Source organism: Poecile atricapillus, chromosome W, assembly GCF_030490865.1.
Source record: "Poecile atricapillus isolate bPoeAtr1 chromosome W, bPoeAtr1.hap1, whole genome shotgun sequence".
Taxonomy (NCBI): Eukaryota; Metazoa; Chordata; class Aves; order Passeriformes; family Paridae; genus Poecile; species Poecile atricapillus.
Window position 1 is genome coordinate 95,065,745 of NC_081288.1, and position 27,128 is coordinate 95,092,872.

A 27,128-nucleotide genomic window follows, 5' to 3' on the forward strand; every position below is an offset into this window, starting at 1 on the left:
AGCTTGTTGCTGGGGAGGCTTGGCATGACAACACCTCACCTCCAATCAAGTTGCAAGAAGGTCTCCACCAATGGATGGCAAAGAAGAGTTGACTGGCAGACTTTGGGAGGGGCCAGGGTTGGCTGATGCAACACCAGGGGTATAAAAGGCGGAGCAGCCATATTGTGGATGAGCCTTTGGCAGTCTGTGCTCCCAGTGCTGCTTTTTTTTCTTATTTAGTCTTTTGTTGTGTTTGTTGAGGTTTAATAAACCTTTGATATTTTTAAAGTGAGCGGTTGTTTCTCACACTGTTATAGCTTAAAATGTTACCTTGTTTTCTAAGTCATTAAATTTATAAACATTAAATTAGATACCTCCTTTTCTAAGTTAAAAATGGCTAGAAGTCAGTACTGCAAAACTCAATTAATTAGAACCTTTGTGGAGAACACAACAAAGCATTCCCAGCACAACTCTTTGTTGATCAAAATGTTCATAAGGATAATTTAAGAAGACCTCTCAGAATGCAGTTCAAAGATGAGTATATACCACATGTAGATAGTTCTGCAGAATTAAAAATCAGCAATTCAAACTCTTTCTGTAAAATGCATAAGGATCTTATACTTCCTTATACATATTTAAAGGATTAGATGCCCTTTCAGAGCTGTCTTCCACACAAGTGTTATTAGAGCTCTCCACTACCCAAATAGTGGTGTAATAGATAAACTTATGAATAAAAATTTGTAAAGGTCTAAATAAATATATTGGTAGCTATAATAATAATATAAAATAGAAAATACAGTGTGGCCAAAAAGGTCCTTCCCCAGATCTAGTCGCGAATTCCCATTCAGGAGATAACAATGCTAGCCGGCACCCAGATAAAGATCCTAGCCGGCGCCCATCGACCGAAAAGAATGAGCAGGACACGGGCCATCAGGCTGACAAAGGAACGAGCTCGGAGGAGATACTCATCACCGGACCCGAACACCCCGCCCTGCAGACCACTGTTGGGAAAGCAATCAGGCTGACAAAGGAACGAGCTCGGAGGAGATACCCATTGCTGGACCTGAACACCCCACCCGGCAGACCACGGTTGGGGAAGCGATCAGACTGGACAAAGGGAAAAGCCCAGCCGAGATATTCATCGGCTCCAACCCGGATCCAACCACTCCATCCTGATGGCCCGAACCAAAATAAAATCAAGGAACATTCAGAATCTCTTTACATATGAGGAGACTCTGCCCGGACATCTATTAACTCTATTCTCCAATGCCAGGAAATCCATTCATCCAACAATCAAGGACCTTTGGTGAATGGTGCCTGCTTGGAATTTAGCCTCAGGACACAAAATCCCTATAAAAACCCAGGCCTGAGAATCCTCGATCGTGGATTTGGGAACACCTATACCTTGGGTATAGACCCCTGTCCACCCAGCATTGCGCTGACCTATTTATTGTGGTTTTTCCCTTTCGTTGCAGGTGTTTAAATTGTTTTATAATAAATTGCTTTTTATTGACCATATTTTGCCATTGCATTTATAACAGTGGCTATGTAAATTTCCAGTGATTTAACTTAAATGTGATTTTAAAGTAGGATGAAGTGTGCTGTAACTTGTGGTGCTTATCTTAATTTAACAAAATTATGTCTCTCAAATGTCAGCTCTAAGTGGAACATTTTTGGGGGTTAGGTTTGTTATAAATACATATTGTGATATTGGCTATTAGCAAGTATTTAGATGAATGTTATATGCTTTTGCTACGCCTTTTTCTTTTTTCTCCTGCTAGCGGCTAAAAAGTTTTCAGGTGTAGGTCAAGAAGAATTTTGGACGTTAGGGTTATGTCCTGTCTGTACAAAGCAAGATAACCTCCAGGGAACAGATGATGGGGCCCAGGCTGCTATCAGCGATGACCGCCTGTAGAAGAAGGAACCCCAGCCCAAATAAAATGATTAAAAGAAATTAAACCTCTACGATGCATGCTCTAAAAAGGCGGACTCAAGGTGTGGCCATGCAAAATACTTCTTGGAAAAGTTTGAATATGCATTAAACCCCTACAGCAGAATGGGATAAAAGGAGTGTTCCAAAGATACCAGGTGTGCCCTTGGCAGAGAGCCAAGCATCCAGCTGTTTTAACCCTTTGCTTTATTATCTTGGTCTCTTATTATCTTTTGTTTATATTAAACCTTTTAAAATTTATTAGGTGAGTGAACCTCGTTTTTCACAGGATCTTTACTTTTATTTCTTTTTACTTAGGGAATTTTGTCCCTTAAGTTGCTAGGAAACAGTAATGACTGGGTGCTTAAGAGAGACAAAAGAAGTGCCCAAGCTCAGGGGAGGAGGCCATCTGGCTGCACTTCCCGGTCTTGCTTCTTCTGCTATGGGGTGAGCCTCTGCGTGTGAGAACAGCAACTAAACTGGGACCTTATTAACACCTACCTCACTGTCCTGGGGTGACTTTATGATACTGGTATCCCCAATCGTCTGGTTTATGTTATATATTAAGTTCTGCACCTTTAAGACTGGCTCTGAGAGCAAGAGAGGGGGAAGAAGAAGCGCACAGTTTGTGTTAAAGAAAAACATCACTCCCACACATCTCACTCCTGGACTGTGGTGTCTGCAGCACGGACAGACAGCGGGACAGAGCTTCTCTCTGGCTTTTAGTTAGTTTTAGCTAGCTGAGGCAGAGGAGTTCCCTGGACCTTTGTTTTCTCCTTTTCTTGGATCTGTGCAAGCCTGCTCTGGACTGAACACCCAGCCAAACCCCGGGAGCTCACGCCTGTGGCCCACCGGGGCCTGGGCCTCGGCACTTTCCAGCGCCGGAGGGACTGATAAGGAACCTGAGCAAGCCGAGCTACACCACATGAAAAGGACTTTTCTTCCTAGACTTCCCATCCCATCGAACAGCAAGAGGTTTTATTATTTAATATTATTCAAATTTCTGTTAAATAAACAGCTTTTTCCACTTCTCTCCAAGGAATTTTATTTTTTTTCCCTTTCCCGGACCAGTTGGTAGGGAGGGGCATTTCCCTGGGGAAATCCCCATTTGGAGTTTTCCTCCCTAATTTGCCCTAAACTAGGACACTCACTAAAAGAGGGACTTTTCGCTATCTGCTTGGGTGCCTGGGACCCTGAGCCCGCCTCTCCCTGCCTTTTTGGGAGCTGGGTTGCTGCTGCCCCGCTCCTGCCGCTTCTTTGGCACTGCTCCGAGCTTTCGCTACACTGTAGCCCTGCACCCCCTGCCTGCCGAGACGTTCTGCAGTTCCATCTACAGCCGCGGAGCTTCTGATACATCTCGTCCACTACCATGGGATATTTTGCTCATTCCTGCCTTTCCAGCTTTCTGCTTCTGAGACTCCTGCTGGGGCACTGGGATCGACTGCCCTAGGGAGTTTGTGAAGCAAGCCTCTCTTCTATTCCTTCCCATCTTGGTCAAGCCGCCATTACCAGGTGCTCCCCGATCTCACTCTGGAGCACCTCCTGCAGTCACGGTGGGATCCTCACACCTGCCCTGCCCACTGGGAGCCACCAGCGCCCCTGCAGGCCGTGACCATCACTACACCAAAGGTGAAAGTGCCTGCAGCCGAGAAGGCTGATACTTGGTTTCTGGTTGTATTTGTTGTAACTGCCATAGGTATTGTTGTTTGTTTGCCTTGTTATACATACTAGTAAAGAACTGTTATTCCTATCCTCATACCTTTGCCTGAAAGCCCTTTAATTTCAAAATTATAGTAATTCAGAAGCAAGTGGGTTACATTTTCTATTCCAAGGGAGGTTCTTGCATTCCTTATCAGACACCTGTCTTTCAAACCAAGACAAAAACACACTAAAGAAAAAAGAAAAAGGTTGCTCAAACTGAGGTGCATACATGTCAGTATTCATTACGAGAGTCAACTTTGAACAGGGTAGTCTGGTGTATGGACCTGAGTAACAGTGCAACACCAAAAAGCATGGAGATGTTAAAAAAAAAGATTTGTATTCAATGAAGTGACTTTCACAAGTAAACTTAAGGATTATTTGGGGAAAAAGGCACCAAAATATATAGGTATTTAAATTGTCAGAGTATGAAAGCCATTTACATTTTTTGCTCAACTGAAGTTATGTAAATCGTGACAATGATTAAGAGGGATGTGCAACAGAAGGCAGCAATTAACATTCAAGTGGAATAGTTAAGTGTTATGTATATACCAGCTTATTGATGCCAGTGGGACCTCAGCTACATTGTTGCACATATACTGTTGCAGCTGGGTCCTGGGGGCTGGTCCGACCCCCAGTGTCTGCCAGCAACAAGCCCAGATAGTCAGGCTGTCCCAGGGGACAGAGCCACCATCTGGGGTTCTGCAGGCAGTCTCCAGCCAGGGGTAACCCTTGGAGCATGGACAAAGGCTTTGGGGTGATCAGCTCTTTTAGCAGCGATTTCTGCTCTGTGATCAGCTGTTCAGCCCAGCCAGCTCTGTTAAGGTGTTACCCCAGCCGACGCAGATAAGAAACAGGAAGACCATATAACATTCCGTAAGGAGTCTTTAATGCAGGCTTCAGTGAAGGGGGGCAGTGATGGTCTAACCCCGAACTGGGTAAAAGCTGGGGTTTTTATAGGGAAGGGGAGAATAAGGAAGAGGACCAATAGTTAACAGGGAGATAACATGCGTTCCTGAAACAGGAAGAGGTCCACAGCTTAGTCACAGTGACTAGGCAGTTTTATCTTATCTTAGGGGATTGATCTCCAGGGAGGATGCCTGTCGGAGGACTGTGCCTTCTCCACAATATACTGCTGCTATACTCCAAATCTGGAAGAGGAACTGAGGAATTCAGAGCAGTAAACTAGTAAAATGAGAAGAGTAAAGCCTGAAAAGAATGCTTAGAAACTTGATAATTTTTCCCAGTCTGTCAGTCCTAAAAATCAGAGAATGGTTGAGTCTGGAACCTAGTCCACACCTTCCTCCCCCATCCAGGGTCATCTGGAGCCAGTTGCTCAGGACCATATCCAGACAGTTCTTCAAGGAGGGAGACTCCACAATCTCTCTGGGAAAAATGTTGCAGCGCTCAGTCACCTTCACAATAAAAACAAAGAGTTTTCTGATGTTGAGATGGAAACTCCTATGTTTTAGCTTGTGTTCATTGGCTCCCAACCTGTCACTAGGCACTACTGAGAAGAGCATGTTTCTTCTTCATTCCTTCCCATCAGGTATTTGTATGCATTTATTAGAACCTCTCTTTGTCTTCTCCAGGCTAAACACTCTCAGCTCTGTCAGTGTGACCACCTACACCTGACCCCTGGTAATATGGTTAACATAACTAATGCCATTAGGAAAATAGCCATTCTCTGTGACTGAACTGGACACATATCAGTCCCATCTTCCCTCATCATGCCTTGAAGGTCCTGTGCACTAGGCAGACTTCTCCCCTTTCCTATCAGTCTCCAGGTTCCCAGGTGCCAGGCTAACTACTGTCCTCCTTACCAGCCCTGAAGGTCCCAGGCACCTGGCCAATCAGGTGCTTGTGACCCCGATACAGAACAAGGAAGCTTAGCAGCACACATAGCACTGCCTATAAAATCAAGCAGTTAAAAGTCTTAAGTGGGACTTGGACTGAAACAGCTGCTGGACAGCAAAACCTGTGATCCTCCAGTGGTTAGGGATGCCTCCAACATCATCTACTTCTACTGAGGATTTAGTGATTCAATTTTTTTTACATCTTTCAAGCCTAGATTATGATTGTTATATTGATATGGAAAGTCATGTATTAAGATTTAACATGGCATGAAGAGGATCCAGGTGATTAGAAGCCATAAGCTAAGCTATGCCTTGAAATTCTGTGCTATGCTACTTATAAAATTATGCTACACTGATTCTGCTTATTAAAACACCTGTTCTACTCTGATCATACCATTCTATGCTGATCATAAAAGTCTGGTAAAAAATAAAACTTTAATTGTAACTACAACTTAGTTTCATCATCATTCTGCCAAGGATTTCCAAAAGAACCTGTCTGTCCCCATTAAAGCCAGGTGACAGCCTTTCCTCATGAGAGAGATGCTCCAATCCTTTAATCATCTTTGTGATTCTTCACTGGTCTCTCTCCATAATGTCCATGACTCTCGTACTGGAGGGCCCGGAACTGGACATGGTACTTTAGATGCAGCCTCACCAGTGCTGAGTAAAGGGGAAGGATCACCTTCCTTGACTTTCTGGCAACATCAGCCCAATGCAGCACAGGATGCTGTTAGCCTTCTTTGCCACAAGGACACATTGCTAGTTCATGTTTAGCTTGGTGTCCACTAGCACACTACAAACATACAGTCCTTTACTGCAAAGCTACTTTCCAGTTGGTGAGGCCCCATCATGTACTGGCACATGGGGTTGATTTTTCCCAGGTGTGGGACTTGGCACTTTCCCTTGTTGAAATTCATGAGGTTCCTGACCATTTCTCCAGCCTGTCAAGGTACCTCTCGATGGCAGCACAACCCTCTGGTGTATCAGCCATTCCTACCAGTTTTGCATCATCTATGCATTTGCTGAGGGTACACTCCCACTGTCCAGTGGTGTCAGCAACTTGGTGTCAAAAATATATTTTGGGCTATTCCTATAAGATTTTTTCCCCCTATAATCAGATTTCAGTATTCAAAGTCAAGCTTGGTAATTTACCTTAAACAACATAAAATAATTAAGTGTTCATTGATTAGTGTAAAATACTTAATGTGCCTCAAGGAAATTCACAGCACTGTGCTATTATTCTCTTCACTGCTCATCATGTCTAGTTTTGGATAAATTCTGCTTTTTTTTTTTTTTTAATTTAGTGAGTAAAATAAAATTCCAATTTTAGTTAAGCCTGTCGCCCTAAAAACTAAAGCCTCTTGATAATGTTTTCATAGTTTTAGTTACTTTCCCATGAAAGTTCTATAAGCATAAGTTGTTTATCACATTCCTTCTAAGAAACGTCTTTTGATGGACGTTTCGCATGACCAGTGTGCTTGGGAAGGTGGTAACTTAATTATCCAATCCCTGGTCATTGTCGAGAATCTATAAATACTGGAGTCAGAGAATAAAGGTGGGTTCTTTCCTGTTCTAACACTGAGAGGTGTTTGTGTGAATCATTTTGTGTCCTTTAGCAACATTAAGCCCGTTAATTCAAAGCAGTCAAATCTATCAGCTAAACACTAACAAACACTTATACTGTTCCCTGCTGCTGAAATAATGCTTACAATGTGAGCTAGTGTGTTCCGGAAATAAGACGCTTCCTCACAGACTTGCATAAACCCCTGAGGAGGAATTTTTCTTTTTTTGGTGAAATACAGTTTAAGCATTATGCTCTACCTCAGTGAAATTCCATCTTGCTGACATTCATACTTACATGGGAAAAGAAAAATTTACTTAGCAAGCAAACATTTCATAGGGGAAAGTATTATACCAGCACACGTGGCCCAACTAAGCCTTTTAAAATTAAAATACTGAAGAAACTGCTTCTTTGCAGTCTGAAGTCACATCACTACATTTTGCTCATGAGAATAAAATTTAAAGTCATGAGTTGCACATAAAGGATTTATTTTAAATGCTTTAAGGATAGAGTTACATCATAATTATAAAAATTACTTACAGAATTAAGTAACAGATTTAAAATGTTCATACTTCTAAATGCAAAGAAAATAAAAAAAATAAAACCAAGCTCTAAAGATGAAATTACTACCTAATTTTAAAATGTGAACACGAAGACCTTTGAACTATACACATACCAAGAACCATCCAAATTGCACTAATGATATAAAATACAAAATGCACAACATTTTCAAGGAACCAGAAACTGTTTTTTACCATAATTATTTTTCCCTGAAACAACTGTAATTTATTCTATTTGAAGATAAATCCTCCATTTTAAAGAATTAAAGAAGATGTATACCTATTGTAATAAATAGGATTTCCCCCAAAGTATTTTAGTCTTTATGTAGTCCCACTTAGTTTAGGGTTTGGCATTCAAAAGAAAAAAAAATTAATTGTTTACTTATCAATTATGATTTTACTTATTCTTGAACAGAATACATGGTCCCTTCAAATGCTGTATGACACATATAACTGGAAAATTACCTTTCCTTGGAACTATGTTTGCCTCACTAGTGCATTTAATTCTATTAACAACCATTCAAACAGCACAATAAGGAAATTCACTAAAAAGTGAACACAAAATAAAAACAGAACAAACCCCAAACCTAAACATTATAACATGCAACTTCCGTTTGTTACATTGAATGTTCTAACCTTCTAAGCATGCAAAAAAGGATGGTCTGCATTTAAGGTGGTTTTCTTTTCCTTTTAAAAAGTTTTCCATGGCAGCTCAACATCATGCACACACAATATACAGCAATACTACAGCAGGTAAATGAGAGGCCAATAACTTCTATACAAAGATCCATGTCTTGTGTCATCACAAGACCTATGATAAATTTGGAAAGTTATGTTGAACCCCTAGAACAAGGGACCAACATGTAGTTACTAGGGTAATGCAAGCACTGCATGCAGATCTGAAACATGAGCCTAAAATAAGCCCAAAACAGATGTCAGGGAATGGAATAAGTCTCACATCTCAAAAAAGGTGGTTTAAGCTATTAAAAAAACCAACCACAAACAAAAAAAAAAAACCCCTCCACACAAACCTTAAGAAAAAAAAGATGAAAATAAAAAAAACCATGCAACATACAATGGGGACATCTAAAAACAACCATAAAATTTGACAGTATATACTGTATAGATTATATTCTAATTAGCAAAATATGTGGTATATTAGAGTGGCTTACATAAAACCCCACAAATGCAAGCCAAATGCTAAAAATGTTCCAGTAGAGCTAAACCTCAAATATTTCAAAACAAACCTTGTTGTTACATCCTTAGATGTACAGCCCAAAATTCATTGTACTAAGTTATTAGTGTATTTTGTGTGTAATCAATACACTCATTCATGTGCCACAAATATCACCTTGGGCTCATGGAGCCAGGCTCAGCTTTGAGATTTACATGCAGGACTCTTAAGAGTCAATAGAAAGCACATAACAGATCTGCAGGATGAAAGCACTGTGTTGCAAATCTGCTCATTTTGTTCAAAACACAATGAAAATTTACTGACTCAGATACTTGGTGCTTAAAGACTGGATTGAGCAGTTGTGAACTGAAAGACAAAAGCCTGCCTTTGGTTGCCCATGATGAAATACAGGACATAATGCGATATAGTAGCAAGGGACAAAGAATTGATACCATATTTATACAGTATTACCATTTAACAGCATAATGAGGCACAAGCCTTAAGGCTAAAGCATGAAATCAGGCAAAAAAAAAAAAAAAAAAAAAAAGAACAGAAAAGGACTTAAGACACTGAGTCTTTGATATTAAGAATACCCACAATAGAGGTCAGACCCCTGATCTCTGATTAGCAGGATCTCTCCTGCATCCTTCCACTATCATCATAAGGTTGGATATCTATGTATTTCTTCTTTCCATCAAAAGTGTTGACTGTATTCACATTCTTCACATACTGTATTTCTGTGAAGCAGTGGTTTGAAGCTTTTAAAAGTTGCTGTTCTTAAAAAAACCCAAATACCCTAACCTTGATTTACAACTATCTTACAAGTTTAAAACTGTGAAAGGATTCTGCTGTTGTGGGCTGTTATTTACATCCACAATCTAATGCAGATGACTGAACCACTGAGACAGCCTATAGCTCCCATTAGATAGTACACCACTGGCATGCAAAACTCTAGTGTTCATAGAATGAAATTCATGTTAATGGCATACCTCAAAGCAAGTACACCACAAAAGGCAACAACAGGTTTAAACTGTAGATTTGTTTGGACACTCCTTATGTGGAAAAGCCAAAAATAGAATACATTGAAATGATGCCTTCTTGAGCCAAAATGGTTAAAAACAATAGCAAACCCCAACACAAAACAAAGGAATACAGCAGACTGAGGAGAAGGCAACAAATGCTTCTCCTTCTCTAAAGGAGGTTCTCAGTGTAAAAGCACCCCCTGTCCCATAAATTTGTATTTACCGTGTAAAAGATTAACTAATACTAGATTTCTAAGTCCACACACAAACATCCAGGTTGCTAGGTTCTGATATTAAATGAGAGACTACTGATTGCCAATGTGTAGTCCAAAGTCTGCTTAAGTAGCATTATATACTGTTAAACTTGTGGCACCCAAGCACTTGTATTCTGCTACAAAATGTGTATAACAAAACAGAGCACAACATTTAGGATTAAAGGCAGCTTTGTTGTGTGTATTTTACTGGTTCCTACAACTTGTAAACACAGGCTCTTAACCTTCGTTTTCTAATTAACTGGATATATAGATTAAATATATTTTTATAGTTTAAAGCCTTTTCACTGAAAGGTGCATAAGTCAAACACTTGATATCCAACTGCTCTGTGACTAGTAAAAACACACAAGTATTTCCATGTACTGCAAGTTCTTAAAAAATTTAATTTGAAACAGAGTAGAAACACAGTAAATTTATGTTACTTGGGTTAGACACTCTTTACTGCTGCACACTGTTTAAACCTTTCAGAAAAGTCACCTCTGTCCCAACCCAGAAAACAAGGACTGCCAGTAGCCAAGAAATTAAATTTAATGTTGAAAAAGAAGGCATATGGAAAATAGCAAACTACACTTGCATGTGGCAGTTGAACAGGTGATGCAAGGTTAAAGAAAAATTTAATCTAAGAAAAGATCTAGATTACAATACTAGATTGACTTCACACAGCTTGAATTTGCAACTGTTCTTTGCTTTTAACTCCCTACCACCCAAACATATTGATTTCCTTCAAGAAAAGGAGCTCTCTTACACAAGATGTGTCATGTTCACATAAATTTGTATTATTCAGAACAAAACAGAGTTGCTGGCAGAGATTGTGGGTTCGCAGGGACATTTAAGCTTTCATTCAACTGAAAAACAGTCAAGTCTGTGTCTACAAATTTTACATTTAATAGTTCCACAAATTTGGCAGAAGATCATGATGATGTCTAGGATGTCTTCACCAAATCATAGACATAAATATGGAAATCATCATCAAACTTGATGAAATAGACAGATGGTTTGGCTTCAACTTGATGAATGACCATGCCAGTCCGTTTTGAGCCATCTTCTTTGGCATATTCCACTTGTTTGCCTACCAGGCTGTCTACAACTTCACCTGGTTCTCGTTCTGCAGGAGGTGAATCATCTGTAATATGAAAATACAATATACTTGGGTAGACATTTATGGATTTTTTCCAATATACAAAACTGCAGACTTCTTTATAAGTTAAGAAACAGTCACAAGTTCAAAATGCAAAGTATATCTAAAACAAGTTATTTAGACAAGCACCTATTGCCATGATTCTAGAGTAGTCAGAGATTTTATTTTTTTAAGTAATACCATCTTCACTTTTATGAATTAAAAATTAGCACTTTGGTTAGAAATGTAAATTTTTTGTCATGAAGACTTACACATCAATTACAAAAAATGTTTGTAGAGAATTGAATTTGAGTCCCCAGCAGAACAAGTCACTGAATATATTTAACAGAAAGGCAGGTGTACTAGAACTCACTATCCAAAATGTCAATGCAAATATGTAATTACAACAAAACCACATCTTCCAAGCTAAGTGTAACCTCCTTAATCAATAATGTTGTAAAAAGGGGCTTTCAATTTTACACTAGAATGGATACTGTTGAGAAGTTTAATCTTATTATTTGCTTTTCTAGCAAGATCTACCCAGAAGTATCCTTAAAGACACAATTCACATTGTCTGTAAAGGACCAAAATTCAGGGAAGGTAGCTCATAGTTTGAAGTGTCTTAGAAACAGAGATAAGGAATCATAGAATATCCTGAGCTGGAAGGGACCCACAATAGATAGGAAAAAGAACACATTAAAAACTTAATTCTTAAATATGAAAAGCGTGAGTCTTTTAACTTATTTTACTAAGAAAGAAGAAAGCAAAGCAGAATTTAAAAAGTAATTGCAAGGTATTTCGGGGTGCCAACTCTGAAAAAGATTGCTTTGTTTTTTTTACGATGAAAGTCAGTTTTTCCATTAACATTTGTGGTTCTCTCTCAGGCCACAGATAAGTTGCTTTTTGTTAGGCTGGGAAAAAAATCTAAAATCATAGGATTACTACAGAGGTTATGCAAATAAGTTACACTTGTTTACTCAGCCAGTGTTAGATCTGAAGGAAGACAGTCTCAGAAACTCAATGAATTAATTTAAAATAATATTTATGTAGTGAATTGCATAATTACTTTTTTGCTGTCAAATTAATGATTTACTTTAAAGCCAAAATTACATTTCTGTCAGAGAAGCACTTTTGAGACACAAGACAGAAGGGAGAGTACAATATTACTGACAAACTTTTTTCTTTTTTTTATATTAGCTAAAATCTCTTGAACAACACTGATTCTGCAAAAAATATTTATAGGAAAAAAGCTAATAACTTTCACTTTTAAAAAGGGAAGAAAAAATATTCCTCCTAACCTATTGATTTTTTTCCTCTATATGTTTAAATATGTGAGAGAAAATGAGTTTTCAAAAGATTAGTGCTTCTTTCCTCCAATAAACTATTCAGAAGCTTTCCAAACTGATGATGCTTACCCAAACTAAATTAACCTATTTTAGTTAGCCCCAAAACATTCTTTTTATAACAATTGCTCCAAAAATAGAACTCCTTGATTTGTGACATTTCTATAAGAAAATAACAATGGAAAGATTCTGGTTCATCTGTGTGAAAAACATCTAAGTGTAATCTCTTCATAACAGTATGTATATCTTTATCAGAATTAGGAATTATAACAGAAAAGGATTTTCCAGTATTTATTGCATATTTCACTACTGACTCAAGGAAAATATTTCATAAATTGTTTAATACAGATGTTTATTCAGTTGTGCTGTAACCTTTGCTGGTTTTGATACTTAAAAAGATAGTTGTTTGTCAACTCTTTTCCATACATAACCCATTAGCTGTATAATAATACAGAGAGATTCCATTTTTCAGAAAAAATAAGTAACCAGTCTACTTACTGGAATCGGGCATAATGCGAAGGTCACCTTCTTTATAGTCATCTAAGAGTTGGTACATATACAACACAGGATCTTTCTCATAGGTAATATAAAACCATGTGTTCATAATAGGAGCTCGAGCCAAGACCATCCCCCTCCATTCATCTTTTGAGCCATCCTCTGTCTCAAACATATGTTCCACAGCTTTGCCAATCATTGTGTCTGCCAGGTGGGCATCACTAATTCGAGATGAAGCTGAAATGGTAGCAGTTCATAAGTACATCCATTCAAAAAGTACAGAAATAAATCTTTACAAAAAAGAATCTTTATCCAAATTCATGAATAAATTAATTTGAAAGCCAATTCACATAAAAAACAAATAATGCCCATTTCAGAGAGTTGAAGACCAAAGAACAGCAGAACTTAAAGAATTATTTTAACATGTTAGCACTCTTTATTGACATTTTCCATCATTGCACCCCCCCAATCAAACTATCATAATGCAAGGTAAAGGGAGACCAATATAAGCCACAGCAAGGAATAGCATCTGTATTTTAAATATTTATACTGAAAGGGGGAAGAGGGGAGGAAGACAGGCTAAATCACAGAGCAGCTCTATAAAGTTGTTAATGAAAGTGTTAGGTTTGGTTCCCCCGAATCCCATTCTAGAAACTGCTACTGATTTTTTGCCGTCAGGAAACCCAAAAATTGATTCCATTCGGTAAAAAAACATTATTAGGTCAAACTTTGAACTTTAAAGTTTGGAAACACCTGCAGATTAACAATTTTGTGCTAATTATAAAAAACAATAAAGCCTTGTTACTAGTTAAGTTACTAGTTAATAAGTTATTTCACTTAGAAAATGCTTTTTTTCCCCCACTTGTATTAATACCTAGTGAAAGCACATGAAAAAAAAACCAAAAAACAACCAAACACAATTAATGTCAAACACACACAAGACAGCAAAACCAGGACATTTCTCAGCTGGCTCAGAGTTTAAATTTTAATAGAAATATTGATACTACATGTACATAAGCTTGTTAGGGATAAGACTCTCAAAAAGAGAACCCACAAAATTTTTTGCATACCATTTAAAGAAAAAAGACAGAACTAATCTCTTTGCTATCATCAAAACTTTGTGAACTAAAATAAAAATTGAACAGAGCATTTAGATTATCTGCCATGTACTGAAAAGTAATTTAATAAAATTTAAATGTTTTGACAACATATGCACATATAGGAAAAAACCTCTTACCAACTCTGTCTGGAAGGACTTCAAGTGCTGAAACTCTTTCGTCTTTGTGCAGTTCTAGTCCATACACACAATCAAATCCATCATACTTTATAAGATAGAGGGAGGGATTTACAGGAACTTGATCAAGAACTGTGCCCTTCCATTGTGTTACAGGTCCACTCCCTTCTCTCCAGCCATGCTGTATTCTGCAGCCTACAATGTTTCTTCGTGGCTGAGAAATAGGTTTGCTTGGTCCAACATTGTTTCTATGCTTTCTGTACACAGATATAAACATAAAATTAAACAAGTACATACTCAAAATTCCATTCTGGACAAGAGCTGCATGCTTTAACAAGGCAATATATTATTATATCTTAATATAAGATAAATTAATTTATACAGCTTAGTGCACCTTATTCAAAATAGGGTATAAATACTACATTGACCTAGAAAAAGAATAAAACCCACACTGATAAGTAGTGGAATACTTACAATATTTTGTATAAGGTTCCTTTCATAATAGTAGTTTCTAAAATTAGTTTGTTTAAGCCAAAATAACTATTGTAAACATTGCTATACAGAACATCAAAAGTAAAATTTGCTTGTTAAAACCCTAAATCAGCTCTGAAAGAGCAATTTCACCTAATAGTATATACTTTTGCTACCTTGTTGCTCTTCACAGAATGGTAAACATAATTCCTTCACCCCAGTAGGAAGAATTCAGTGGAAACATTAGTGGTGGTTGATTAAAATTCTTCAGAGCATTTGTTTTCCCTAACTTATCACCTGAAGGAAATTTCACTTCCCTCTGCTTTTACAGGTATCTTTGACTTCAAATGTTTTTAAAGACACATGATAGCAATAACATTTTTCTAACATTCCTTTTTAGTACAACACAAGAAAAATTATATGCAAAGCTCACAGCAAGAAAAGTGATACTCTTTAAAGCAGATAATAGATTAAATATACTTTTTACCCTTCCTCATTTTTGTAATCTAACTTGCACAGGAAGATTACTTCTGCTGAGTGCCAGTTGCTCGGATAAACAGGCATTGTAAGCTATTTGACAGTTTCAACCCACTAAAACAGAGTTACACAAGTTTTATTCTATTGAGTTAAATAAACCCAAACAGTAACTTGACATGTGTGAATACAACATATGAAGAAACATGAACATTACAACATTACATTGGTGATAAATGTATATTATCATCATCTTTATTTTAGCATGTTATAGTATGCATACTTAGCGGGTTGCCTGATTAAAATTCTCACCAATGTTAGCTAATTTCAAAATAAATTTTTGGATTAATTACTAGTTATAGTACTCTTCATTTAAATGGCAATATACACATTAGAAGCATGCTTAAACGCAACATCTAAAAAAAGAAAAATCAGTTGCAGAAAACAACATCCATCCTTAGATTAGTGACCGTGACCAAAGAAAAATGTCTCTAGGAACAATGAAAACTCAAAGAACAGTCCATGTATGATAGAGATCCAAATGACACAAATAGCAATCTTATCAATGAAGTCTCATAATGAGTCTTAAAAATCAATATAAACAGTATATAAAATTACTAATGCTGAAGATGTAATCACAATAATTAAAACCAAGATGTATAATTCCTTCAACAGCTTGTTCCATCTCAAGACTTTCATTCTCCATGAAAGTCTTAGCAGAGTTCCACAGTATCTTCTGTCAAATTTAACTTCTGTGATGATTTACCCTGATTAAGGAGGTCAGTCTGCATTCACAATATTATCTTGTCAAAGTTAGCAGTATTATAGAAATGGTAATCTCTTCTGGTTAACAGGAACTCCTCTGCAGAGTTGGTTCTAATTTTCCACAGAAACTTGAACATATGTTCAAATACTCATTCTTGCTCAAGTCTTACTTTAAAAAAAAAATAATAGTCTCTGAAAAATTTTATTCTGAATAAATGCAGTGAGAGATCTGGTTCATGGGCACAATGAAAATTACTTTATTTTACATGAAATTAATCTATTTAATTTTAATGAATTGCAATCCCATTTTAAGGCACCCTCACAGAATAAAACCAACTGCTACTGAAGCTAAAAAGTTAAAGTTGAAAAAGGCAAAATAATACTGTTCATGTTTAACCACACAGTTAATTTCACTTTCTGCTTATAAATCATAACATTTAAATTTGCACAATTAAGTGAAAAGCTTCAGTCACTTAAAAAAATATGACAAAAAAAAGCTACACAGTACAGTTCAATTTGTTCACTACCTTTTAAAACACCTTGGAGAGAGCAAAAAGCATCATAAATGCACTTACAAATAAAGGAGGAGGTACCTATACTTGCAGTTCAAGTTTCCCTTTGTTTGAAGGCTGGTACTACTGGACAGGCACTCATTGTCATTTGTATTGCTATTTGTTATAGGAGGAAATATGATTTTCAAACAAATAAATTGCCAGAGAATAACTATTTTTGCTTGCTACTGAACATGTCATAAGAAAGAAAACAGATTTCTAACTGACTACGAACAACAGAATCATAGAATGATCAGCCTGTGAAGACCATTTAGATCCAATTCTTCTACCCCCTTCTATGGACATCTTTCATTAAATCAGGTTGCTCAAAGCCCCATCCAAACTGATCATGAACACTTTTCAATGATAGGGAATCCACAGCTTCTCTGGGAAACCTGTTCCAGTGCCTCACAACCCTCATCATAGGAAATTTCTTCCTTATGTCAAATCTAAACCTACCCTCTTTTCAGTTTAAAACCATTGCACTTAGTCCAGTCAATACAGACCCTGGTAAAAAGTCTCTTTGTCTTTTCATATAAGACCCTTTTATATATTGAAAGCAGCAATAAGGTTTCCCCAGAGCCTTCTCTTCTCCAGGCTGAACAACCCCAACTCTCTCAGCTTGTCATCATAGGAGAGGTGTTCCAGTCCTCTGATTTCATTTTCATGGCCCTCCTCTGGACCTACTTCAACAAGTCTATATCTTTCTTGTACTGGGGACCTCAGAGCTGGATGCAGTACTCCAGATGGGGTCTCATTAGAGCAGAAGGGCAGAATCACCTCTCCTGACCTGCTGGCCACACTTCTTTGATTCAGCCCAGGATACAATTGGCTTTCTGGGCTGCAAGCTCACATTGCCAGCTCATATTCAATTTTTCATCCAACAGTAACCCCAAGTCCTTCTCTGCAGGGCTGCTCTCAATCCATTCATCCCTCAGTCTGTATTGATACTGGGGATTGCCCTGACCCAGGTGCAGGACCTTGTACTTGGCCTTGTTGAACTTTATGAGGCTCACATGGACTGAGCCTTTCAAGGTCCCTCTGGATGGCATCCCTTCCCACAAGTGAATAAACTGTTCTGCTCAGCTTGGTATCATCTGTAAACTTGTTTCAGGTGCACTCAATCCCACTGTCTATCATAGACTTGTTTGAGTTGGAAGGAGACCTTGAAGATCATCTAGTTCCAACTCCCCTGCCACAGGCAGCGACACCGTCAACTAGACCATGTTGTACATAGCCCCATCCAACCTGGCCTCGAACACCTCCAGGGATGGGGCATCCACAACTTATCTGGGAAAACTGTTCCAGTTCCTCACCACCCTCTCAGTAAAGAATTTATCCCTAATATCTAATCTAAACCTACTCTCAGTTTAACCCATTCCTTCTTGTCCTGTCACTACATGCTCTTGTAAATAGTCCAGTATGGACACTTAAGGGACACCACTCATTACTGGTATCTACTTGGACATTGAGCTGTTGACTTTGAATGCATCCATTAGCCAATTCCTTATCCATCTAACAGTCCATATATCAAACCCATGTCTCTCTAATTTAGAGGCAAGTATAAGTCCACAATAGATAACATCAGTTGCTCTTCCCTTGCCCACTGATGCAGTCGCCCCATCATAGAAGGCCATTAGATTAGTCAGGCATGATTTGCCCTTGCTGAAGCCATGTTGGCTGTCTCTAATCATGTCTCTGCTTTCCATATGTTTAAATATGTCTTCCAAGCAGATATGTCTCATGATCTTACTAGGCATAGAGGTAAGACTGACTGGTCAGTAGTTACCAGGGAACTCCATGCAACCCTTTTCAAAAATAGGTGTGTAATAACTGTGACCAGTATACTTCCATATAAGATAATAGTCAACTTTCTCAAACATCTTTTTATATCAGTAGTATGCTGTTTCTGTGATAAGCACAGGAATGCATAAGTATGTAAATTTTGAGATGGTATAATGAGAAAATCCAAAATGTTTCCCTTCTGTTTTATTATAATTAACCTTAAAATTTCACAAAGTTTTGTTCCTAAAGACTGGAATAACATTTCAAAGCCCTAGACATTGAAAATTTAAGTCATCATACATACATAAAACACACAGAGCTATGGATGCTAAATATGAGCAAAAGCAGGGAGCACAGTGCCTGTGGAAAAGCAGGCCGCATAACTTTCTCAGTCTTGCCTGAGAAAGTGGCCTGGGAAATCATAAGGAGGAATTAAAACAATCCTCAGAGATAGAAGACAGCCTGGCAGGTGTTGTTTGTCAGTTTCTTGTTTTCTTGCAAGAGAAGGTCGAGGGGTGGTGTACCCCACTGACCAATGATGGTAATGTGTTAGTTCACTAACCAATAAGTTTTACCTTTCTGTACTTTCGTGCATCAGTCTATAAAAGAAGATCTGAGGTAATAAACCTCGCTCTCCTGATCAACTCCCAAGAGAGTCTGTGTCCTGCTTCTCGCCGTTCCCAATAGAGCGACACAGAGCCAGGAAAAGCAAACAAAGCCAAGTCCTGAAAACAATTCCTGATGCTTCAGTTATACACTCATTGTAAAAGGCCTTTCAATTCCACTAAGTTTCAGATCCTCTTATTTCAAAGAAATTATAGAATCGTTGAGGTTGGAAAAGACCTTTAAGATCATTGAGTTCACCTGCAAACCTAACACTGCCAAGTCTACCACTAAACCACATCCCTAAGTAACACATCTACACATCTTTTCAATACCTCCAAGGATGCTGACTCAAACACTTCCTTGGGCACTCTGTTCCAGTGCTTGAAAACCCTTTCACTGAAGATATTTTTTCCTAATATCCATTTTAAATCTCCTCTGGCTCAACTATTGCTTGTTATTTTGGAGAAAAGACCAACACCCACATCACTACAACCTCTTTTCAGGTAGCTGTAGAGAGCTATAAGATCCCTCTGAGCCTCCTTTTCTCCAGGCTAAACAACCCCATTTGCCTCAGCTGCTCCTCATAAGACTTGTGCTCTAGACACTTCCCCAGCCTTTTTTGCCCTTCTCTGGACACACTCCAACACTTCAATGTGTTTTTTGTAGAGGTGCCCAAAACTGAACATAGTGCTCGAGGTGCAGCCTTACCAGTGCAGAGTACAAGGGAACAATCACTTCCCTAGTCCTGCTGGCCACACTATTGCTGATATAAGCCAGGAGGCCATTGGCTTTCTTGGCCACCTGGGCACACGCTGGCTCATGTTCAGCTGGCTGTCAACCAACACTCCTACATTTTTTTCTGCCAGGCATTTTTTCACTCTTCCCCTAACCTGTAGCATTGCATGGAGTTTGTTGGACCCTAAGTACAGGACCTGACACTCAGCCTTGTTGAACCTCAAACAATTGGCCACAACCCATTGATCCAATCTGTTCAGATTCCACTGTAGAGCCTTTCTACCATCCAGCAGATCAACACTCCCAGACAACTTGGTGAAACCTGCAAACTTGGTGAGCATACACTTGATGCTCTCATCCAGATCATTGATAAAGATATTAAACTGGACTGGACCCAATACTGAGCCCTGTGGATGATGCCAAATTTATTTTTTCCCTTTATTCTTTTATATATTTTCTATATTATCTATATGTATATTTATAGCTCTGTAGCCTATCATAGTATTTGTATCTAGCATTTTACCTACTCTATTAGACAGAGAGACAAAATAAATTCCCCAGCTGCTCCAAGCTGGGGGTCCAAGGTTAGATTGTCTGGGAAGCCAAGGTTGAAACTAGCTCTCTGAGACACATTTTCATAAACAAAGTTTAGTTCCTATCTAAAAGAGGGGGAATTCAAAGGGAGGTTGAACCGGGGGAGAATTACCTTGCCACTTATGCCTGTAATTGTGGATTTTTGTCATATATGGGTATGATTGTTTGGCATTTAAGAAAAAAAAGTAGAAAACACGGAAGTGAAGGCTTTGAGAGAGGCTGCTGGGAGTTTCTTCTCTGCTTGAGACCTGGCCAATAGCTGGCCATTTCTGAGAACTGACAGTATTGTTCACCACTGAAAAAGTGAGATCAACTCTGTGAATACCACCTTTTAAACCTACGCCCGAGAACTTCTAGCTCTTTTTGTTTCTGGCTTTGAAAAGTAACAGAACTCCGGCTGGCTCCCGCTCCCCCCCAGGCCCTTGTGGCCCAGAGGGGGCTGGGCTCGGCCTCCCATGACTCCCGGGCGGGGGATAGAGCCTGCAGGGATTTCGCCCGGTCCTAGGCCAGGGCCGGGCTCTGCTGTGGACTTCTGGGGAAGCCTTCCGGGTCCTATTCCAATGGGGTGGCTGAAGCCTTTCCCAGGGGGTGCCTGGTCCTAGGCTGGGATGGGCCATGGCTGCTGACATCTTGCCGGTATGCTCACCCCCACGGCTCGCACAGAAGGCCCCAGGCCAAAAAAGCGTCCCCAGCCTTTCCAGCTTTGCGGAGCTGAAATCCGACACCATGAATACCTGCCGCAGCTTGAGCCAGAATTTAACCCTTTCACTACCCAGATGAGACCTGCAGATTTAATCCTTTTTCCAGAGAGAGGAAAGTGAGAGTGATCAACATGTAAAGAGACAACATAAACCATCAAAGTCAGTAAAAGAAAGAATCAAGCCTTAGATGGTAAGAGAATGAAGAGATGCTTTAATAAGCTGAAATATTCTTTTGGTAAGGCCATAGAAATGGACAATAATCTTCTGAAAAACTCCTTTAATTCATGAAAGAGTATTTGAGGAGAATTAAGTATTTCAAAGTGTAGATCTGAGCAAAGGTATCCATTGATGAAGATGAGCAGATGGTAGAGTAGTTGTGATCCCATGAAATACTGGAACAGAAAGAGAGAAGTGAGAGTTGATGAAGACCCTCGGCCCCCAGGGAGAAAAAGAGAAAACCTCTGTTCCCAGAGATGATCACAGAGACAGATGAAGAGAACCTTTGCCTTTGAATAACTCATCCTTAAAATAATACCCCTTGAGTTCATGGCCCATGAACACACCTCAGAGTGGTGTGAAAATGGGAGGAGGGCATGATGGTAGAGGTTTTTTACGGGCGACTGCCATCATGGGAATGAAAAGCCATGAGAAAACTGTTTTCTTGTGGAGAACTCTCCATAGGATGACAAAAGAAAACTCCTATATCTACAAAGACTGATGAAAAGACTATTGTATAGTTGGTACTGTTTTAACCACCAAGTTTTGTCTCTTGTCAGTTAGACAAGGGAATGGTTGGGTGGTGAGTAAGAAGGGTTTCTAGAGGTTTTACTATGGTTTCTTAATCTTGTAGTTTTGTTAATAAACTTTATTCCTTTTAAGTTTTAAACCTGTTTTGCTCTTCTCCTAATCCATATCTCACAGCAAGAAATGAGTAAGTTTTCTGGTGATTTTTAACTAGTGCTTTTAAACCACCACATTATTTGTTGCATTGGCGGAGAAATGCAAATTAGCTAATCTAAACTACTACAATGGTAATTTGCTAAACATATAAAAATTGTATACACATTATGCTACATGTGCATCTTTGGCATTTTCCACCTGGTGAATTGTGCATCTAAGGATCCTTATAAAGGTAACCCTTTTTTATCACCTATCTGTGTCTGGCTCATGATTTTAGGACCAGCGAAAAGGCATCAGGGAACTCCACTAGTGACCAACCACCAACTAGATTTAATGCCATTCACCACCACTCTTTGGGCCTGGTCGTTCAACTGGTTTTCCACTTAGTGAAGAGCAAACCTGTCCAAGTCATAACAAGCTGGTTTCTCCAGGAGAATGCTGTGGGAAACGGTGTCAAAAGCTTTACTGAAGTTCAGGTAGACAACATCCACAGCCTTTCCCTTGTCCGCTAAGTGGGTAACCTTGTCATAGAAGGAGATAAGGTCAGTCAAACAGGACCTGCCTTTCATAAACCCAAGCTGACTGGATGTGATCAATTGATCGTCCTGTATGTGCTGTATGATGGCACTCAAGATCATCTGTTCCATAGCATTCCCAAGGATCAAGGTCAGACTGACAGTTCTGTAGTTCCCTGGATCCTTGTTCCAGCCCTTCTTGTAGATGGACATTCCATTTGTGAACTTCCAGTCAACTGAGACCTCTCCAGTATGGGGAATAAAACAGAGAGTACAATAGAACTGATAAAGGAGCCTAATATCTTAGGCCTGATCAAGCAGAAATCGTGGGAGAGACAGACACAAATAACTACTCCCTGGGCAATAAGTGACTAAGAAACATGTTGTGAAACTGTGATAATGTTACCACGTGATGTCATGAAGAAGGTGTAACCAATGGGAGATTGTTACCAAAAAATAGAACCCTATATAGGTGCCATACAAGTAAAACCCTATATTAACGCCTTGTATACTCAATAAAATTGGCTTCTGATCTCAACTCAGATGTCCCTGTCTCTCAATCACCAATAATTGGTGCCCCATGTGAGGAGCAAGAACCGGCCTATCTGCTCGGCAATCAGCGAGCTCCCTGGAACTGCAAGTGCTGGTGAAAGAACCAGGAGTGGGACCGAAATAATCTCTCCAGGAAAAAGGAGGTGAGCCAGGAAAAACATGGGAAAAAATGTCTAAAGAAGAAAGTGGCAATTTTGAACTAATGCTTGCTTTGCTTGCAAAACATGGCAAATCCTTGCCAAAGATGGACTTAAAACTCTTTTTTAGATGGGTGACTGTCATTGCCTCCTCTCTTTTTAAAACTACTGTTTGGGATGATGTGGGGATTAAACTCTACGATTTAGCTACTATGGGACACTGGCCGGAAATGCACATGCTCCAGTCTTGGAGGGTGATTTTTGAGACATTGAAAAAGCAAGAGCAGTCTCAGGCTGTATCCTCTTCAGATACCACCAGTCCCCTACCCTGCTCTGATTCTCCCTGCCCACTTCAAACCAGTGCCTCTGATACTGAAGACCAGCCACAGCCATCAATGCCCCCTCTGCCCAGTCAAAGGAAGGGAAGGCATCCTGTCTTGCGGTTGTTAGCAGCCTATATTGCTGACTGTGGCTCTAGCAGTGAGGAGGAGGGGGACCCCTTTGACCCGGGACCAATAGATCCAGATGTTGAGACTGACTTATTCCCTCCTGACCCTCATGATAACTGGGTGCGATTAAAGAAAATGGTTCTTAAGGAGGGGGATTTCAATATTGCAGCGAAAATAGTCGTGCCAGTTGTTTTGCAGCGCTGGGGGGAAACAACCCACGGTGAGAACCCCTCACTTATTTGGAAATTAAGGACCTATGCGTGATAAATATAACATTGGATCAAAATTCGTGAAAGAGAATAAAGAATTATATGTTATATTTGTAATACTGTAAAGATACAAAATGTAAAACAATCCTTCCCGAGTCGGGCAGTAACGATCGGCAGCAACGCTTATCAGCACAAAATAAAGAGCAGGACACGAGCCATCAAACCAGACAGTGAGAGTGGCCCCGTGGAGATATCCATCTCCTCCGAACCCAAACTGGCCACTCCACCCCGGTAGGTGCAATCAGAGAACACTCGGAGCCATTTCGCATGTGAAAGGGACTCTGCTCCGTTGAGATATCCATCTGCTCCTGCTCCCGCACCCAAACTGGACACTCCATTCCGGGAAATGCAATCGGAGGACACTCAGAGCCTCTCGCATGTGAAAGGACTGCTCCACCGACCATTGACTCAGCTCAACGGATCCGGGAAGTCTATTCAAACTCTTTTGTTGGACGGTGCTTACTCTGGATTTTGCCCCAGGATACGAAAACCCCTATAAGAACTCCTGACTGCAGTGCCTACTTCGTGGATTTGGGAACTCGGTACCTCTGGGTACAGACCCCTGTCCACCCGGCGCTGCGCTGATCTATTTATTGTGGTTTTTTTCTCTCGTTGCTGGTGCTTGAAATTATTTTATAATAAATCGCTTTTTATTAACCCTATTTTGCCATTGCATTTATAACATATGTCACACAGCTACAGAACACAGGCTGGGGTATCTCTATTTTGCTAATCTTTTACAGTCCACATTGTCAACTCATCTTATGACCCCCTCATGATTTAAAGGGACTGGTGAACTTATTATTAAGCCAAACTCAGTATGCCATTTTTGATGCTCAGTGGAAAAATGGGGAAGGCAAGTTCCAAAGCTCCCAGTATTTGCCTTTGGTGCTGCAAAGGGAGGCATTATGCTAATCTGTGTTGTTCCAAGTATGATTTTGAAGGGCGTCCAATATCGGGAAACTGGAGCTGAAGTGCAGGGCAGCACCACACGCAGACACAAATGCTTCAGCCGATGCCTCAAAGAGGACCACAATAAGCCCCAGCCCAGTTGCCACAAGCAGCTTTTCCCAGACCACAGCCAATTTACAACCCGCCACACCAGGGAGTGCTGGACTGGACCTGGCAACCTCCATCACAGTAACATTACTTGATTCATCTGTTCATTTGCTTCCCACAGGAGTTTTCAGACCAGCAGGGCAGCATATGCATGCATTGCTTTTAGGTTGGTGTCCTGGGGTGGCTTTATGATGCTTGTATCCCAAATCATCTGTTCTGTTTATGCTGGATATTAAGTTCTGCATCTTTAAGACTGGTTTCAAGAGCAAAGGGGGGGTGTTGCAGAGGATGAAACAGGGAAGCCTTACGAATATGATTGTTTGACAAAAGATTCTGAAGGTATAAAGCCTAGAATCGAAATAGAAATGAAAGCTTACTTTGAGTCATAAGATGCTGAGTACTAGTTACTATATAACCAAAGAACAATAGCCTAGCCAGCTAAAGGAGAATCCCTGATGATGAAACAATGTTCTTCTGCAGATAGAAAGTCCAAAGGTCAAGAAGCAAGGGAAGAATTTGTAAAGCTTTTAGAGTTTGAAATGCAACACTGTATGTTAATGTAGTAATTCTTATAGGCTGTATGTAAAATCTTTAGTGGGTGTGAAACAAAGAAATTAAGAATTAAAAAAAATGCTTAACTAAAAGGGGTGTCTGACAAAAACCAGACCCTGACACCCTGATCCACAAGAACAGGAAAAAGAGTCAGACTGCAAGATGAGATAAGGAGCTGGAATACACAAACAAGATGCAAAGACAAAGGCACCAGAGGATAAAGGAGATTCCTCGAACCCTAAGCCAGAAGAAAGGGATTTAAAGTCCCAAAAAAAAAAGTGACCAAAGGACTGAAAGGGGCACGGGGCTAATTGTAATATGAAGTGAAGACAGGCGGGGTTAGGAAATTAATATGTATTAGGCGTATCTGAAAACCCAGTCTGTAAAGGATAAAAAGGGAAAACCCAGTCAAAAAGGTGTGCATGCTTTTTGGAGGAGATATCCCCATGCACCTCAGCGCTGAATAAATTCATACCTGCTCTTATAACTACTCTGCGAGTTATAGGGTTCCTTTTATTCCGCACTTCAGGTGTATCTCGTAGTGATTGGTTACAGGGAATTAGAATATTCACTATAGAAAGGGATGTATTGTAACAGGAACTTCACTCTCTTAGTTTTCCCCTGCTCTTATCCCGCTCTTGTTTTCCCCTGCTCTCTTGCCTCTTGTTTTTCCCTCTCTCCCTCTCTTACTCTTACCCTCTTGGTTTTTCCCCCTCTTACCCCTCTCTTGTCCTCCCCCTCTCTCCTAAGCCTTCCTAGTTCTCCCCGCTCTCCCTCTGTTGCTCTTGTTTCTTCCCTCCCCATCTTTAACCTCTCCTCTCCTGCTCTCCCTGCACTCCCTCCCCTCCCCCCGACCACGTGGACGCTGAGGCTGACGGCAGACACGGGTCTCTCTCTCTCTTTACCCATGTAGTGAACTGCTTATACCTGAACAGCTTGACTCTGGAGAAGTCTCTCACCGTGAGTGAGTGTTTTGTACATCAATAGGGGGGAAAGAAGAATTGTGCAGTTTGTTTTCAGAAACTGCATTCACTCCCCACATGCTTCTCCGGGCTGTCTGCAGCATGGACAAACAGCGGGACAGAGCTCTCCTTTGCTTTTAGTTAGTTTTTAGCTAGCTGAGGCAGAGAAGTTCCCTAGACTGTTTTTTTCTTTTTCCTGGGATCTCTTCAAACCTGCTCTGGACTGAAAACCCAGACAAACCCTGGGACGTCATGCCTGTGGCCCACCGGGGCCTGGGTCTCAACACTTTCCAGCGCCGGAGGGACTGATAAGAGACTGAGGGAGCCAAACTACACCTCATGGCAAGGACTTTCTAGATTTGCCATCTCTTCGAACAGCGAGAGGTTTTATTGTTTAATATAATTAAATTTCTGCTAAATAAACAGTTTTTTCCACTTTTCTCCAAGGAAATATTTTTCCTGAACCAGTTGGGGGAGGGGCCGCTTGAATTTGCTTTCTGGAGGGACCCCATTCGGAGGTTTTCTCCCAGATTTGCCCTAAACCAGGACAGTCAGTCATCCACCTCTTTGATGAGACTGTTTGCTCTCCCTGGGGTTATAGACTCTGACTCTGACAATGAGATAATGATCATGGCTTGGACACCTCAACCACCTTGCACCGTGCCCCAGGGAACTCAAATAGCTCAATTGATTTTAATTCCCCAAACCATGTGTGTACCTTTCACAGATGTATTGTGAACAGGAAGATTTGGGTCCACTGGAACACCCCAGGTATGATGAGTACAACCTATATTAGAACAACACCCCAC

The 27,128-nt window shown here is 40.0% G+C and overlaps 1 protein-coding gene across 4 annotated transcripts in view; it reads right to left on the reverse strand.

The window, feature by feature from the left end:
* Positions 1 to 7,495: 7,495 nt before the first annotated feature.
* The window catches only part of LOC131591650 (spindlin-Z-like), a 203,544-nt gene continuing 183,911 nt past the window's right edge, over positions 7,496 to 27,128 (reverse strand). For all 4 annotated transcript variants that reach the window (XM_058862590.1, XM_058862586.1, XM_058862588.1 and 1 more), the window contains 3 exons: positions 14,246 to 14,499; positions 13,012 to 13,245; positions 7,496 to 11,176 (listed from right to left, as the gene is read on the reverse strand). In XM_058862590.1, the coding sequence (XP_058718573.1) occupies positions 10,977 to 11,176; positions 13,012 to 13,245; positions 14,246 to 14,499 (688 nt within the window). In that variant the 3' untranslated portion in view covers positions 7,496 to 10,976. The remainder of the gene's footprint in view (positions 11,177 to 13,011; positions 13,246 to 14,245; positions 14,500 to 27,128) is intronic.